Source organism: Leishmania braziliensis, chromosome 36 (assembly GCF_000002845.2).
Source record: "Leishmania braziliensis MHOM/BR/75/M2904 complete genome, chromosome 36".
Taxonomy (NCBI): domain Eukaryota; phylum Euglenozoa; class Kinetoplastea; order Trypanosomatida; family Trypanosomatidae; genus Leishmania; species Leishmania braziliensis.
The window spans coordinates 1,356,268-1,371,267 of NC_009327.2; the positions used below are offsets into that span (position 1 = coordinate 1,356,268).

General features: G+C 57.6%; 6 protein-coding genes across 6 annotated transcripts; all 6 read right to left on the minus strand.

The window, feature by feature from the left end:
- Positions 1-233: 233 nt before the first annotated feature.
- On the minus strand, positions 234-3,272 carry LBRM_35_3700 (putative 2-oxoglutarate dehydrogenase E1 component; the record flags this gene model as incomplete). The annotated part of the gene is made up of 1 exon (XM_001568939.2): positions 234-3,272. One exon carries the CDS (start codon positions 3,270-3,272, stop codon positions 234-236), a length of 3,039 nt encoding a protein of 1,012 aa, XP_001568989.1.
- Positions 3,273-4,735: 1,463 nt separating this feature from the next.
- LBRM_35_3710 (conserved hypothetical protein) lies at positions 4,736-5,368 on the minus strand (the record flags this gene model as incomplete). Its single annotated transcript, XM_001568940.1, has 1 exon — positions 4,736-5,368. One exon carries the CDS (start codon positions 5,366-5,368, stop codon positions 4,736-4,738), a length of 633 nt encoding a protein of 210 aa, XP_001568990.1.
- Positions 5,369-6,294: 926 nt separating this feature from the next.
- Positions 6,295-7,311, minus strand: LBRM_35_3720 (conserved hypothetical protein; the record flags this gene model as incomplete). Its single annotated transcript, XM_001568941.1, has 1 exon — positions 6,295-7,311. The coding sequence occupies one exon, from the start codon at positions 7,309-7,311 to the stop codon at positions 6,295-6,297; it is 1,017 nt and encodes a 338-aa protein (XP_001568991.1).
- A 721-nt stretch (positions 7,312-8,032) lies between these two features.
- LBRM_35_3730 (conserved hypothetical protein) lies at positions 8,033-10,480 on the minus strand (the record flags this gene model as incomplete). The annotated part of the gene is made up of 1 exon (XM_001568942.1): positions 8,033-10,480. One exon carries the CDS (start codon positions 10,478-10,480, stop codon positions 8,033-8,035), a length of 2,448 nt encoding a protein of 815 aa, XP_001568992.1.
- A 984-nt stretch (positions 10,481-11,464) lies between these two features.
- LBRM_35_3740 (conserved hypothetical protein) lies at positions 11,465-12,016 on the minus strand (the record flags this gene model as incomplete). The annotated part of the gene is made up of 1 exon (XM_001568943.1): positions 11,465-12,016. The coding sequence occupies one exon, from the start codon at positions 12,014-12,016 to the stop codon at positions 11,465-11,467; it is 552 nt and encodes a 183-aa protein (XP_001568993.1).
- A 970-nt stretch (positions 12,017-12,986) lies between these two features.
- LBRM_35_3750 (conserved hypothetical protein) lies at positions 12,987-13,766 on the minus strand (the record flags this gene model as incomplete). Its single annotated transcript, XM_001568944.1, has 1 exon — positions 12,987-13,766. One exon carries the CDS (start codon positions 13,764-13,766, stop codon positions 12,987-12,989), a length of 780 nt encoding a protein of 259 aa, XP_001568994.1.
- Positions 13,767-15,000: the final 1,234 nt, after the last annotated feature.

A 15,000-nucleotide genomic window follows, 5' to 3' on the forward strand; every position in this document is an offset into this window, starting at 1 on the left:
AGGCACATAACGACACGTTTTACATAGAAAAACTGCCAGAAGCGCTATGGGTATGGAAGAAGAAAACAAAGGCGCGAAAGAGACAAGAAAAGGGCGGCAGGGGAAGGAGGAGGGGAGAGGAGAAAGAGAGCGAGAGAGACAAGTTCGCAAGGGAAAAGTACACTCGGTGCCATGCGCCAGGGCACCTCTCGGCCCCTCCCCTCTTGCTTGCACGGGGGGCGTAAACCCGTGCCTCACTGAAAGACCATCTCGCAGATAATCTCTTGCTCTTTGTCGTGCTTGCTCTTGTACCCGGTGGACGGGGCTGCTGCAATGCAGCGGCCGGCGTACCGCAGCTCTCGCTCGCCATTTGTGTACTCCTCGATGCGCGGCTCGACGTGGGCCCAGGATCCCATGTTCCTCGGCTCTTCCTGCGCCCACATGAGCTCAGCCTTCTCATACTCGGCAAGCAGCTGCTGCACCTCCGCCACGGGGAACGGCGAGAGCTCCTCCACGCGCACGAGCGCCACATCCTTCACGCCCTTCGTCTCCCGATACTTGTTCAGGTAATGGTAGATCTGGCCAGTGCACATCACGAGGCGGCGCGCCTGGCAGCCCGGAACGGATGGGTCTGGGATGACCGACTGAAACTCGCCACTCGTCAGCTCCTCAAGCGTTGAGACGTTTGGTGCGCGCAGGAATTGCTTGGAAAAGAAGATTATCAGTGCCTTGCGGAAGTTGCGCTTCTGATGGCGACGTAGCAGGTGGAAGTACTGGGCTGGCGTGCTCGGGTACGTGATCTCCCAGTTGATGCGGTGCGCCCGCTCCTCCTTGCTGTACGCGGGCGTCGTCACGTCCTCGCTGCTCATCTGCAGGAAACGCTCGAGGCGCCCGCTGCTGTGCTCGGCGCCCTTTCCGTCGTACCCGTGCGGCAGCGTCACGACGCACGACTGCTGTTGGTTCCATTTGGACTCGCCAGCGCTCAGAAACTGGTCAAACACGATAGTGGCGCCGTTCGCGAAGTCGCCGTACTGAGCCTCCCAGATGACCAGCGAGGTGGGGTCGTAGAGCGAGTAGCCGGCAGCGTAGCCGAGCATGCCATACTCGCTAAGTGGGCTGTTATTGATTATCATTTTCCCCTGCATGTCGCTCATGTGCGCCAGCGGGATGTAGGAGCGCACTTGACTCTGGTCATGGACGACAGCGTGGCGCTGCGCAAACGTGCCGCGCTCGACATCCTCGCCAGTGACACGGACATGATGCCCCTCCAGCAGCAGCGACCCAAACGCTAACGCCTCAGCGGTGCCCCACTCGATGCCCTCGCCGGTTTCAATTGTCGCGTTGCGGCGGTCCAGCACCGTCTTCAGCTTCGGGTGCAGCTGGAAACCCTCCGGGTACGTCTTGAGCGCTTTCAAGACCTTGTTCACAGTCTCATGCGTGATGGCGGTGGGCTGCTGCGTCACACTGCCGAGCTCATCGGAGTACTTCATGTTCTTCCACTTGGCAGGGATGCTCGCCTTCAGGTACTCGGCGTAGTTCACATGCGCGGCGGCGTCCTGGTAGCTACCGTAGCGTGCTTTTTCGTCGATCGCCTTCTGCGTCACCTGCTGCGGCGTCACGACCCCTTGGGCGATGAGCGCGTCGGAGTACCGCTGGAACACATCGGGCATCGCCCGCACGCGCTCGTACATGAGTGGCTGGGTGATGCTCGGGTCGTCATTTTCGTTGTGGCCGAAGCGACGGTAACACACGAGGTCAATGACGACAGACTTGCTGAACCGCGCCCGATACTCAGCTGCAAACTCGAACACGCGGACCACCTCTTCGGGGTAGTCACCATTGACGTGAAGGATCGGGCAGTTGTAAACGCGGCCGAGGTCTGTGCAGTACGCACTGCTACGGCTCGACTTGGGGTCGGTGGTGAAGCCGATCTGGTTGTTACACACCACATGCACTGTGCCGCCCGTGTGCAGCTCACCAACTTCGCTAATGCACATCGTCTCAAAGGCTACGCCCTGGCCAGAAAAGGCGGCATCGCCGTGGATTTCGATTGGCAGCACCGTCTCGCGGCCCTTCTCACCCAAGGAAACCTGCATTGCCCGCGTGTAGCCCTGCACAAAGGGGTTGACAGCCTCAAGGTGAGACGGGTTGCACAGCATCTCAGTCTCCATCACCTTGCCAGAATGCAGCTTCAGCTGCGCGCGGCAGCCGAGGTGGTACTTCACATCCGATTGAATTTTGAATGGGAGCAGCTCCTGCCCCGTTACACCCACGAACTCCTTCAGGATGACTTCGAAGGGCTTGCCAATGACATGGCAGAGCACATTCAGGCGACCACGATGGGCCATGCCGAGGTTAATCGCTTGAATGCCAAACTCACATGACTTCTCCAGTAAGGCACGGAGGCCGACCACCATTGTCTCCGCCCCGTCACAGCCGAAGCGCTTCTGCGTCGAATACTTGCGCTTGAAGAAGTCCTCGAAGAACACAGCTGAGGCAACGGTGTCCCAGATGCGGAGCTTTTCCTCCCTGCTTATCAGCCGGTGCAGCGCGCTGGAGCTGTCTTTGAGCTCGATTTGGCTGCGAATGAAACGCTTCGCTTCGCCGTCTGTGAGGTGCACCAGCTCAAATCCAATCTGACCGCAGTAGTGCGCCGTCAGCAGCTCGTGGAGCTGGCGGATCATCATTGGAGGCGAGGAGGTATCATAGATGCCACCCATTTGATTCTGAAAGCCAACGCGCACCACGCGGTCAGCGTCCTTATCGCTAAAGCCAAAGTATGCGAGGTCAAGCCGCACCATCTCCTTGTATCGGCGCGAAGGCGTGCGCTCGGTGACGTCTGTTTCCATATAATTCAGAGGGTCTGTTTGCGCCATCAGATGACCCCGGTCTTCGAAGGCCTGAATCATCCGAGTGAGGCGCCCGCAATCGGCCAGAGATTGCTTCACTACCCCCTCGTCACTGCTTTCCACTGGGAGCACACAAATCGGTGTATCAAGCAGCGCGCGGTCATAGCTGCCAAGGTCGCTGCGGGAGAAGAGCTCAGCCCACGACGCGTCCACCGAGGCCGGGTCCTTCTTCCACTGCTGATACAGCTCCTCTAGGTACATGGCTGAGCTGCCGTTGAGGAAGCTGTCGTTGTCGTAGAGCAGTTGACGCTCTGGCATGGCGTCCGAGGCATGGTGGCGTCCCGCGATGAGAGTCGCCTGAGAGGCGCGCGGGAACGCAATCGCGGGGGTCACTGCAGACACGCAGTTTAACACGCCACGCGCAGACATCAATCGGCGCATCATTGTTGCTAGCGTTTTTTTATACTTTGTTCTACTGTGTTGTGTCTGCCAGCTGTTGCCCAGACCCAAGGGATAGGTGTGTGTGTGTGTGTGTGTGTGTGTGTGTGTGTGTGTGTGTGTGTGTGCGTGTGCTCTTTTTTCACACGGCGTTACGTGCAGTATACTGGGCGAGAGACTGTGTATACTGTAGAGAGAGAGAGGCGGGCCTTTCTCTTTCCTTTTTGTCTCTTCAGTCTCCCTTTTCGCTTGTCTAGGAACTCGCCTTCGCAGGTCCTCGGCTGATGTACTACGTTTTCCCCTTCCCACCAGAAGAAGGTGATCGCCAAGACTGATTCTTACGGAACCACCTGACCTTACGTGCTCTCATCCACGGTCACCACTGCCTCGAAGAGTGAAGACACCTGGAGTGCACACGTACGCTTCGTTGTCAGAGAAGGAAAAGAAAGACAGTGACAGACGTGCAAGGGGGCGGCAAGACGACGTAAAAGAGGGAGAGGCAGCAATGGCAGAAGCACGACTGCGAAGGGAGAGAAGCAGCCCTCGAACAACGAAGAGAAAAGGGGCACGCGGCGACACACCGGTGTGCCACTCTCCAAGGAAAAGATCGAGCGTGAGGGGATGACAACAAGCAAGAAACAACTCAGAGCGAACGAGTGACTGGATCTCTGATTCACTCAGGACGCGTTTCAAGTGGAAGAGGGAAAGAAGGGCAGAAGAGAGAACGAGACAAGGGAGTTGTGTACGCAATTGGGGGTGCGCATGTGTGAATAAATGCGTGAAGAGTATCTCAGCCGCAGGTTCCTCTTCAGCAGAGAAGCGAAGGCAAACGTGGAAGAGAGAGACGAGGATAAGGTACAGGGGAGACACGGATGCTTCTACTGCCATCATTTCATGTTACGCAAGACTGGGACGGGCCTGGGCTGGCCACTTCGCTTGCGGGTATGGACTGAAGGAAAGGAGCACTAAAACAGGAAGAGTAGGTCTTCTCCCACTGCCCTGTCTAAGCCAAGGTGAAGCACGTCTCTGTTCTGCGTTAACCACGTTAGAGAGACGGGTGAAGACAGCAGGCCAAGACAAGAAAAAGACAAACAAACGAGGAGACGCAACGACATTTGCAGCACACAATATCATCACAGCGCTGTTTTTCCTTTCCTTTCCGAGCTTGCTCGTTTTTTTCTTCGAAATTGTGTACTCCTTTGAGCAGCCACAGACACACGCACATGAGCGCGCAATGCCGCCCACTGTGCAACTGTTCGCATCTGTGTGGACGCGAGTGCTTCGGATGTGTTCCTCTCTTCTTGTCGTCTCTGTGGGCGATTAGCTCACCGATATCGATTCACACTTTACACGCTATGCGCACAAGCAAGCACAAGCCCAGCAAGAGGGAGAGGAAGGGGGCGCACCGCTTTGCTTGGGTCGGCCTCCCCATCTAGCGTCTTCTGCTCACGCGGCGCTCTTGTCGCACTTTAAGCACCGAGCCCCTTCTTTCCCTTGTGATGCATAGCAGACTCAAACTGCGACTCAAGGCTCGCGTTCATACGCTTCATCTCTGCGCTGCTCACGGCAAAAGTATTATGGCGCGAGTGCGCGCCAGCGCCGCCGGTCCCTTGGGTAGTTCCCTTTACCCCGCCCATGAGGCGCGCGAACTTCATTCGCTTCTGCTCGTTCTGGTCGAAGGCGCCGGAGGAGGCGTATTGCCCCAGGTCAATCGACTTGGTGGTCCCCGGCTGGTCTGCTGCAGCGGTGCCGCGGGTCAAGGAGGAGGACGTTGGCACTTCAGCGATCCCCTCTGACCGGTGACGCTTCCTGTCTGAGGCACCTTCCTCTCCGGCAGTGGCGACGGAGTGTGCGCTGAGAGACTTGAGGGCCTTACGGCATTTCTTCAGGTGCGCGTGCAGCTCGTGCTGAGCGGCGTCATCGTCGGCGCCGCGCTTCTGCAACTCCTGCTCCAGGAGGCGAATCGCTACAAGGGAGATCGATGCCAGAGCCTCCTCGCGTGGTATGTGCTGCAGCCCCTTGTCTGCGTCACTACGATGGTATCCCTCAAGATGCTCCGTGGCGGCCTTGCGTACCTCATGAAAGCAGTCCTTGAAGGACATGATGTGTGATGCCTGCGGCACACAGAGCAAACAAGCGAAGGCCAAGAGCAAGCAAGACCACCGGTACTCTTTGCTTGCTCCTTTATCTGGTGAACCTTCAGACAAAAAAACGCACGCCCACACTGTCGAGTGAACTCTGCGAGACTGCCACCAGGTGCACTTTCTTTAGCGTCGAGGACGGGAAGGAGAGAGAAGCACGAGTGGAGGCAAACGCAAAGTACATCGACAAGAACGAGACAGAGGCAATGAACAGAAACGAAGAGAGAGGGAAAGGGGCAAGAAAACGACATGGACAGCAGGCGCAAGTGAGTGGAGATGAGAGGGAGAGGAAGGGGGCGGGGGGGGGGGGTGGGGATGGAGTGGGCGCACCGCACAGCATGCGTCAAGACACACACCAATACGAGATGCCACACCAAAGGCGACGATCGACGCGCCATGTGATACGGAGGCAAATGCAAATCCTTCGCTAGCTCACTTCACCGTGTCCTTGTGTTTGCTTTCGCTTTTCACTCTAACGGACCTCGCACAGTTTCCACCTTGCGCCACAGAGGCGTGTGGAAAAGTGCCTTCTCAGTCCAGCTCCATCTTCGGACCATCATCAGGGAGAGGGGTGTACCAGGAAAGAGAGGGAAAAATGGGGGGGGGGGTAGGCGAGTGTGTTAGAGTTTGACTGCTTGAGGGGAAAGGAGCCAAGAATCGTAACGCGCTCGAAGAAATGCGGAAGAGAATGGGTGTGAGTAGTGGGCGAAAAGATCGTGCTGGTGTACCCCGTCCCCACAGAAACGCTTGCCCGTCACCCAGCGTGTCGGGAAATGGAGAGAGAGAGAGAGAAAGAAAGAGAGGAAATGAGGGCATCACAATGGCATTCCGGTTTGTTATTCCTGGTCAGATGGGGGGGAGGGGGGGGGGCGAATGACAACGTATTCTCAAGAGATGGGCAGCTCACGCTCTTCCTTGCGGGAGAAGATAGGACGCAGCCCATCTGTGCGCAGTGCCGCCGCGTTGGAAGTTCCAGAGGCCGACGACGGCAGTATCGGTGTCCCTGTGCTGAGGCTGCTGGCAGCCGCTGTCGCACCCAACAGTAAGCGTTCCGCGCCCCGTGACTGCCGGACGACACGGTCGCGCAGCTCCGAATCATCCAGCTGCTTGTACGTTTCGCGCCGCTGGCACATCGCGTGGTAGAGCGCGCGCTGATCTTCGTAACGCATGCGTGGCTCACAACTCGGGGCCGGCCCCTTCCGCGGCGCTACTTTAACAATAACTTTGCTCTTTTCGTTCCGCCCACAGTACTTGGCCAGCGTTGCCTCCATCGGCTTTCCGCAGAACCACAGTGCCGCTTCGTCCTCCTTGACTCGCTCATTCGCCTTCCACTCGGAATCGAGAAGGACACGACAGTGATATACGACCAAGCGCGTATCTTCGTCTAGGTCAGGGTCTTCATACTTCGCGTACAGCTGCTCCACTGCGGCCTCAGATCCGTTTGCGTGGGTGCAGAGAGAGGGGTACAGGGCCGTGGCGAACGTGCGCAGCTCGAGCTCCGCGTTGTCGAACTCGTTTGCTGACACTGGCGTCTTTGTGTCCTTGAGTCGTCTGTTGAGTTCATCGATGAGAGCTTGATAGCGCCCTACGACTTCGTCCAACTCGTGGTTCTCCCTTGCCTCTGTGTTAGCTGTGTCATCGAAGCGACGCTGCTGCTGAGGCCACAGCGTGACCAGCTCCTGGGCTGACATAAGCATCAGACGCACATGATGGCGCTTATTAAGGATGTGCGCAATGGCTGGTACAATGGTGTCTCTAGAAGAAGACATACACACAGAAGGTGGGGAGCTGAGGTCTGCGGTTCCCCGCGACGACTGCTCCGACGAGGAGAGCACGTCTGTCAGCGCACGCTCCACTGTGAACTCATCTGGGTAGCTAGTCCCCTTCACGACGATGAACACCATGGCCTCAAGAAGGAACGCGCTAACAGCAGCTAATAGCTATACAGGGCAGCTGAAGATAGACTATGGAGGGGATAAGTGGCTGAAGAGGGGGCGCTCGTGTCCCTTCGTAGGTGCTCTACCGACGGTTAAACGCGCGTGTAGATCCGGTTTCTTTTGATGCCTTTTTAAGCGGAGACGCCACAAGCTGAGTGGCCAAGGCCGTAGGGGTGACAGAGGTGAGGGCAGATGAGAGCGGAGGCGTGATCGTGAGAGTGGAGGACACCGCTGCATCTGCAGCGACCAAGAGGACCAGAGACTCATCCTTCAGCTTTCCTTCCTTCTCCTGTTAGCCTTCAAGTGCCTCTGTGTCCTTCTGACGCACGGCAGGAGCTTTGCTGGCAAGCTGGTTGCACAGGTAAGGACTGTCGGTGCGCATGCTGCAGACACATCCGATGGCGACGCACACGTCGATCAAATCGCGGTACCATCGATGTATGAACCTCGAAGAGGCACCGCAGTCGCGTGCACGTCCCTGTGCACACTCACGTGGCCTGACCTTGCGCTTCGCCGTATCATTGCTTTCTCCTTTTTCGAAGTGTCGTGGATGCCGGCACACGGGCATACCCACAAAAATTCCACGAGCTAAAGCCCGTACCTCCGCTCGTCCTCGCTCTTATTCAAAGACATGCCTCACAACGACTGTGTGACGTCGCGGCAACGGAACGGCAGAGAGGTGTGGTGGCTAGAAATGCACCGTTGTGCACGCGTCGCTTAAGAGGCGCTGACCCAGAACGGTGTCTCGGAGAAGCAGCTGGCGGTCGTGCGCAAACGTGGTGCTCTGACACACCATGTTAAGAGCCACCTTCTGCGCATGGAGCCATCGAAGGGCGGTCTGGCGACTCTCCTGCACAGCCTTGCCGATCAGAGAGTCAGTTTCGGTCCCTCGTGCGGTGGCTGTGGTATCCGTAGACTCCACGCGCAGCAGCGCCAGCGTCGCCAGTAGGTGGCTGAGACGTGGCACGCTCACGAAGTGCTCTGCCGAAGTGCAGCGCTCTGGAGAAACCTCCTGCACGTACTCCCTCAGCAAACGCAGAGCGTGCTGAAGAGCATCGGCGGTGCGAAACGGAGCTCGATCCATCACTGCCAAGCTCACTAGCTCCGCATAAATCTCCTTCGTGATCGCCATCGGCAGCACTCCCGGTAGTTCCAGCAGCGTCGCAATGCGCTTCATGTGGTCAAAGCCTCGGTAAAGAACAACGAGACGGAGCGAGAGCAGTGCTTCTTCAGCGCACACAGCGGTGAAAGAGCCCAGACCCACTCGCGTTCGCGCGACGCAGCGCGCCGCTGCCGTTTCTAGTCGCTCCAGTGGCAGGGAATGTGGGCTCCACCCGATGCTTTCGCACAGCTCCCGCCAGCGCCCTACTGCTACCTCGGCGGATGACGTGGGTGATGATGTGAAGCATTGCGCAAAGATGGCCTGAGCTGTGTACGTGATCCAGCCGTGCGCGAGGCGTGGGCGCTCGTAGGCAATGGTGGAGTTGGTGTACTGTGCAAGTTTTGACAAGGCGGGCTGGAAGCCGTACAAGTGAACGAGCGCCGTCGCCCAGTTATCCACTGCGTCAACCTCAGCTTCGGCAGTCTGCCATCGTCGCAGCGTCGCTACACAGAGGCGGTAGAAAAGAGAGCGAAATAGCGTGGAGCACTGCTGGGCGGTTGCGTCAGTGCGGCTCACGGCGGCGCCGCGCTGTTGTTGCATCTCACTTTCGAGCTGCACCTCCAGGAGGCGAATTGCCGTCGCCAACACCGTGATAGAGGTGGGCGGGGCGCCGGCAGAGGTCGAGAGCGATGCAGGCAAGACAAGCGGCAGCGCTGCATCAGCAGGACCCAGCAGCTGAAGCAGAAGTGAGATCATAACCCGCAGCGCAGCCAAGCGGTCTGGACCGCGGAGGTGGGCAAGATGCTGCCACAGAGGCAGGAAACCACGAGTGGCTTCAGTGTGGCGGGCGAGGAGCGCCCACAGATCGCCCAGAGCATTCCCTGCTGTTTGCTGTGCTGGGGATGATGCGGAGGCAGCAGCGGGGGACGCGGCCGCGGCCGTTTCTAGAGAGGATGTCTCAGCGGGTTCCACTGCGCCGCTAGCTGTGCCTACAGAAGCAGCGGCAAACACCGGAGCAACGGGTATATGCAGCTGCGTAAAGGCGGCGCTTTGTCTCGCGCGTGTCGAGCGAGTCGCCGAAGGCACGCTCACGGCGGAGTTGGCACGCGGACGCTTGAGCTGAGTGCTCTTGCTGTCAGCACGAAGAGCTGCACCGCCCAAGACGATCCTCAGCTGCCGCGGCTCGGGCGTCGCTTTGGGCTCAGATGCAGTGACTTCCTGCTGCACCTCCACCACATCCTCCTGAGTGACATGCGATTCCGTTGCATTGGACTTATTACTATCGTCGATGTGCGTAGCGATCTTGCCAGTGCGAGTCCTTTTAGCTGGCCGCACCGCAGAAGATGAGGACGCCACTGCGACATCCTCAGTCTTGGGGGGTGGATTCGGCGATGAGGAGGCCAAGGTGCCGTGCTTTGAGGGTGTCACGGCGGCCTGCAGCGACGTGTGCATCTTGACCGCTTCTAGTCGCTGCACCTCCAGCTGCGCCTGCGCAGCTCGCACCAGAGATCTCTGCTCTTCCAAGTCACGAAACACCTGCATGTACACCAGCTCGTACGCCGCCTCGCGTTCGCAGGTGGCCGTGACGAACAGCTCGAATTGCTGCTTGAGCTGCTCCATCTGCGATGCCTTTACCTCCGCCACCTTCTGGTACTTCTCCACCTCTCCGTGTAGCTCCTTCTTGACTCGTTGAACCGCTTCCTCAATGCGCGCGGTAGACACAGCCTGCTGCTGATGCTGCTTTTGAGTGGACTTCGTTTCCGCTCGTGTGGAGCTGTGTGAAAGTGCGTGACCGGGCTTGTCCGTCGACTTTGCCCCCAGTGAGGCTCCGACGGGGGCAGCGATCGCATCGACAACGCTGCGCACCGAGGCTCGCTCGCTGAGAGCATTTGATGGTGTTGCTGAGGGAGTGGCGGTTAAACTAATCCGCGCTCGGAGCCTTGCGTTCTCTTGACGAAGCTCGCGGTTCTCCTGCGTAAGCCGAGTCACCTCCAACTCTAGCGGGTTGCCGGTCTCTAGGAACGGATCTGCCATAGCCTAGTCGAGTGATCCTTTCCGCCACCGCCACGTGGAACGAACGCCTCCGATGCACCGTCGGTGGCTGCTTATAGGGATGTATGGAAATGTATTGAGGTTGTGCTTTCTAGGTGAGACTTCCACATCTCCCGTCTTGACCTTCGGGGATTCGAGCAGTTCGTCGGTCACGGGATCCAATGAGACAGGATGCTGAGTAAGCGGAGCTGCACGCTGAGTTGCCCATGCACGTGCATGAGCACTAAGAGACAAAAGGGCGGACGGGGGGTTTGCACAGCCACACGTCCGCCTCTCTCTCTCTCTGCTAATGCCGGCTTCAACAACTCCCCCTTTTGGCTTACAGAGCGGCTTTCTTTCGTTGTTGGTTTAAATGCATTCACGTGGGCCTGTGTGTGCGCGCCCATGGATCGCTCCAGAGGCGGAAGCGAGGGCTATCGGTGGGTGGGCAGTGCGGAGGAGTAGATGCGTGGCAGACGCACACGCACACATACATACACGACGACTGCGAAAAAGGAGAGCCAAGCTGAGAGACGGTGCACATCGAAAGGACAGAGGCAAACGAAGCACCGCACCCCTGTATGGGCCCCGACCCCTCGCATGTGTACGTTGTATGGCTTGAGGGCCGAGCTTGATGCCTTCAGAGGGTTCAGGAAAACGACTGTGGCGGACATGTGCACCGCAGTGCGGAGCCAGGGAGAACCGGGATGAGGTGATCTGTGCTCACGAGAGAATATCACTCTGCAAGTGATGATCGGAGCGTTGCACTCTTTGCACACGGAGATTTTTCGTCGTTTGTGGTCAGGTAGAAATGATGGTGCACGCAGCAGGGGGTAAACACCGGAGTACAAAACTTGAAAAGACTCAAAGACACCCTTGAGACAACCACCAAGAAAAGAGACGTGGACGCGCCTGTGACGCATCGCATCGTGGACCTATTCGCCTTTATCAGGGCACAGCGCTCCATTTTTTCCCATTGACGCACCGTCACGACTGCACTTTCTGCCCCTTCGACACATCCAACAGAGCAGCCATCGTCGATGATACCTTTACCACTGGCGGCGGCTGTAATGGCTCCGGCAGTGGCAACTCTGGATCTCTAGCCGACACGGTGGCGAGCGCCTTCTCCAGCTCTTCTAGCCGAAGCGAGTGTTGCTTCACGAGGCGTCCCATGGCGTTGCCGTACTCCTTCCACAGTGCGGACACCTCCGCGTTCTCGCCTACGACGGCGCGCCGCTTATCGGGGCGCAACAAGGAGGTCCTGCTACGAAGCTCCTCGGTCTGGAGCTCAGACTTCTTCACCTCGTCCTCGAGGGAGGCGAGGTAGGTCTCAAGGTCATCTAAGATTGCCTCCTCCTCGCGCAGGACAAAGTCGCGTGCAATGAGGGCGTCGGTAGCCCGCGTCAGCTTATGAATGCACTTGCTTGCCCACAGCACCTCCACATTGGGGTCCTCGTCCGCTTTCACAGTGGTGAGGGCGGCAGTAAGCGCACCGGTGTTTGACTTCACAGCAGCACCGGCGCTGCTGCTGCTGAGCATGCTTGGATCGGGTGACAAAGAGTGAGAAAGAAACGTGAGCGAGGCGATATGCCCAGACTCACAGCAAGGAGCAGAGAGAAAGGGGGGAGAGGGGGGAGGGATAAATGAATAGATAAACGGGTGGGCTTCGGTGCCGCAGCTCACAAAATGCTCCGTGACAGCTATAAGTGCCCGTGGAAAGGCATGAAGAAGGGAGGCAGTGAGAGGCAAACAGTGAAGAGTGTGCATTTGCAGAACCGCAGGTCACTTGCGAGTGGTGGGCAGAAGAACACAAGACGAAGCTGATCGCTGGCATACGCGTACATATGCTGAAGGGGGCTGTGAGCGGCGCATGGAGTTTCCCCACTTCCGCGCACCCACGCCATCAGACTTTCCCGGACTTCCTCAGGCACTGATTCTTGGGAGGGGCGGGGATAAAACGAAGTTCATGCACACCCTGCTCACAGATGTTGCTCCACGGGGCCCTAAAAGGGTGGGTGCATTTGCACTGGAGTGGGGGCGTTTGAGCGCTGCAGAAGACGGTGATCGGGGCGGTTTAATGTGAGCCGCCCACAAACCTCTACCTCCAGCAGCGTTTCAGTGCTTCATCCTCTTGCGTCATGAGCCTTGGAGGAGGCGGAAATCGGGGCTTTGTTGTTATTTTCTTTCCTCTTCGTCTTGCTATGATGCGTCGTTGGCTAGAGAAACGAAAACACAATAGTACACATTGCGGTGGAGAAGCTATTGCGCTGATGATGAAGACACTCAGGTGATCTGTGCATGAGCACAAGGGCCGCTAAACTCTTCACAGGAATAGAGGAGGACACAGTCGGGGTCGCGGTCATACATCCACTATTTTCATCCACGCCGATGACACAGCACCGCCACATATGCCCCTCTTCATTCTTTTCGAAATCGAGAGGTCACTAACCCGGCCGGCTTAACGGTGGGCTGTGGTGTATATGCATGTGCGTGTGTGGGTGTACGCCCCCTAGGCTGCATCACCAGGCTTGCGCATGCGAGTACGGTACAGCCAGTCATCGTAGATCTTGCGTTTCTCTTCTACAAAGTTCTCCGGGTATGGCGTCTCGCGGATGGCGGCGTTACCCGTCATGGCCATATACAGCATTGCCTGATTGAACTCTTCCATACGCGACATGGCGAACTCTTTGTGGTACAGGTGACGGCAGTTCTTGGCAGCGTTGTACTGCCCCTCCTTGACGAGGCAGCGCGATGTCATTTCGTGCACCAAGTTGGCATGTGCCACGTATACATCACGCTCCCGCTCCAGCCAGTTCTTGAACGCTAGGTAGTGGTAGTAGTCGGTGTATTTGCCATCCACCGGCGGCGGTACCTTGGCGTTGACGTACTTCGTCCGAGGCCACCGCCACGACGCCCACCAGTATTCCTCAGGGCATGGGTTTGGACGTGTGTACGAGTCCACGTACGTGCGCGGACGCAACGGTGTGATAGAACTCGCCAGGTAGTCAAAGAGGCTGTGGTACTTGCGCTCACTATTGACACCGAAGACGGGCATGTCAGGGTCCTGGCCAAATTGCATCTGCAGTACGCGTGTAAAGCGCTCCACCGCACTGCGCGGCTGTGGCATGGGCTTTGTCGTGTCAAAGGCCGGCAAGTTCTCGAGATAGTCTTGCGAAGCCATCGACGGTGCTTTAATTTTCTCGTACGGGGCGGTGACAGCGCTGTGGTGGCCGCGGTGGTCATCGTACGCGTGGCTGTCGCCACTGTCCACTCCGCCAGCTACTGTCATGTCTGCGGCTCGAACAAGAAACGTGCAAGACGCCGCAGGTGCTAGGATGCTACACAGCGGACGAGAGATTCTGCTCTAGTGAAAGGCGTCCAGGTCTCTGCGCTTCCTCTTTTCTCTTTCCTGATGAGTGCGTGCATGCGTATGTGAGCGCGGGGTGTAAGCAGGAGCGCTCAATACGACAAAGCAGAAAAAGCACGTCGGCGTACACGTGAGCTAAAAGGGTCTTGGAGACAGATAAAGACTGCAATGTACACTACAAGACAAACGGTACCCCTCTCCTCCTATGCTGAGAGGCGTCTCACTCCAACAACCGATGCTACTCGAATCGTCTCGTTGGAGCTGCAAGCTCGTGCGCGTGTGCACGATTGCGATAAAGAGGCGTTAGTGCAGGATGAGCCAGCTTCCGTGAAGAAGTTGTCGCACACTCAGAGAGAAAGATAGCGAACGAAACAAGCAGAAGCAAAACCAGCAAGAAACAAAGTGAACTAAATGAGTAACTCAACTCTGCAAGACGTCAGCCGCCCTTCTGAGTTGTTGCCGCTATCTTCCTGAGCTGTTCTAGTTTGGAACGCAGCGCGGATATGTGGAGGTGGTACCCCCCTCCAGTGTGTGTGGGTGGTGGTGGTGGCGGGGGGGGGGGGAATAGCAGAGGAAGCACAGGCAGAACAAACAGAGAAACGAACAAGCAACCCAAAGCGAGAAGGGTGCGAAGAGGCACACGAGTTTGGAGAGAAGAAAGAAAAGATAGGAGTGGGGAGAATCAGTTGAATGTGTGCGTGAGGGAGAGAAGCACAAGCGCGACAACGAGAGTGCAGCACACAGGCAAAGCTGGGCGAAGAGAGGATGGAGGGAGAGGGAGGAGACAACGGAGCGGTGTAGCCGCGTCGAACGCTGCTAGACTACACCTCAACAAGTGTTCCGACGTGCAGAACATGTGAGCAGCCAAGCGAGAAACAAAAAACGAAGGAGGGGGACTGCCGCCCTTCTTCCCCCAGCATTTCCTTCTCCCTTAAACAGCCACGTGTTTCCTTTGTAGTTTTCCCTCTTGTTTGTCGTCGTGTCTCCAAGACTGATGCAGATACCATTCCGTACACACACGCGCACATTTGGGGCGTATAGCTCCCCTCCCCCTCACCCCTTTCCCCCCACCACTGCATCTGTGATGGCGCTGGGAGAGACATGGTGTGTGTGTGTGTGGAGGGGGGGGCCGATGTCGAATAGGAGTTCGGTGTGT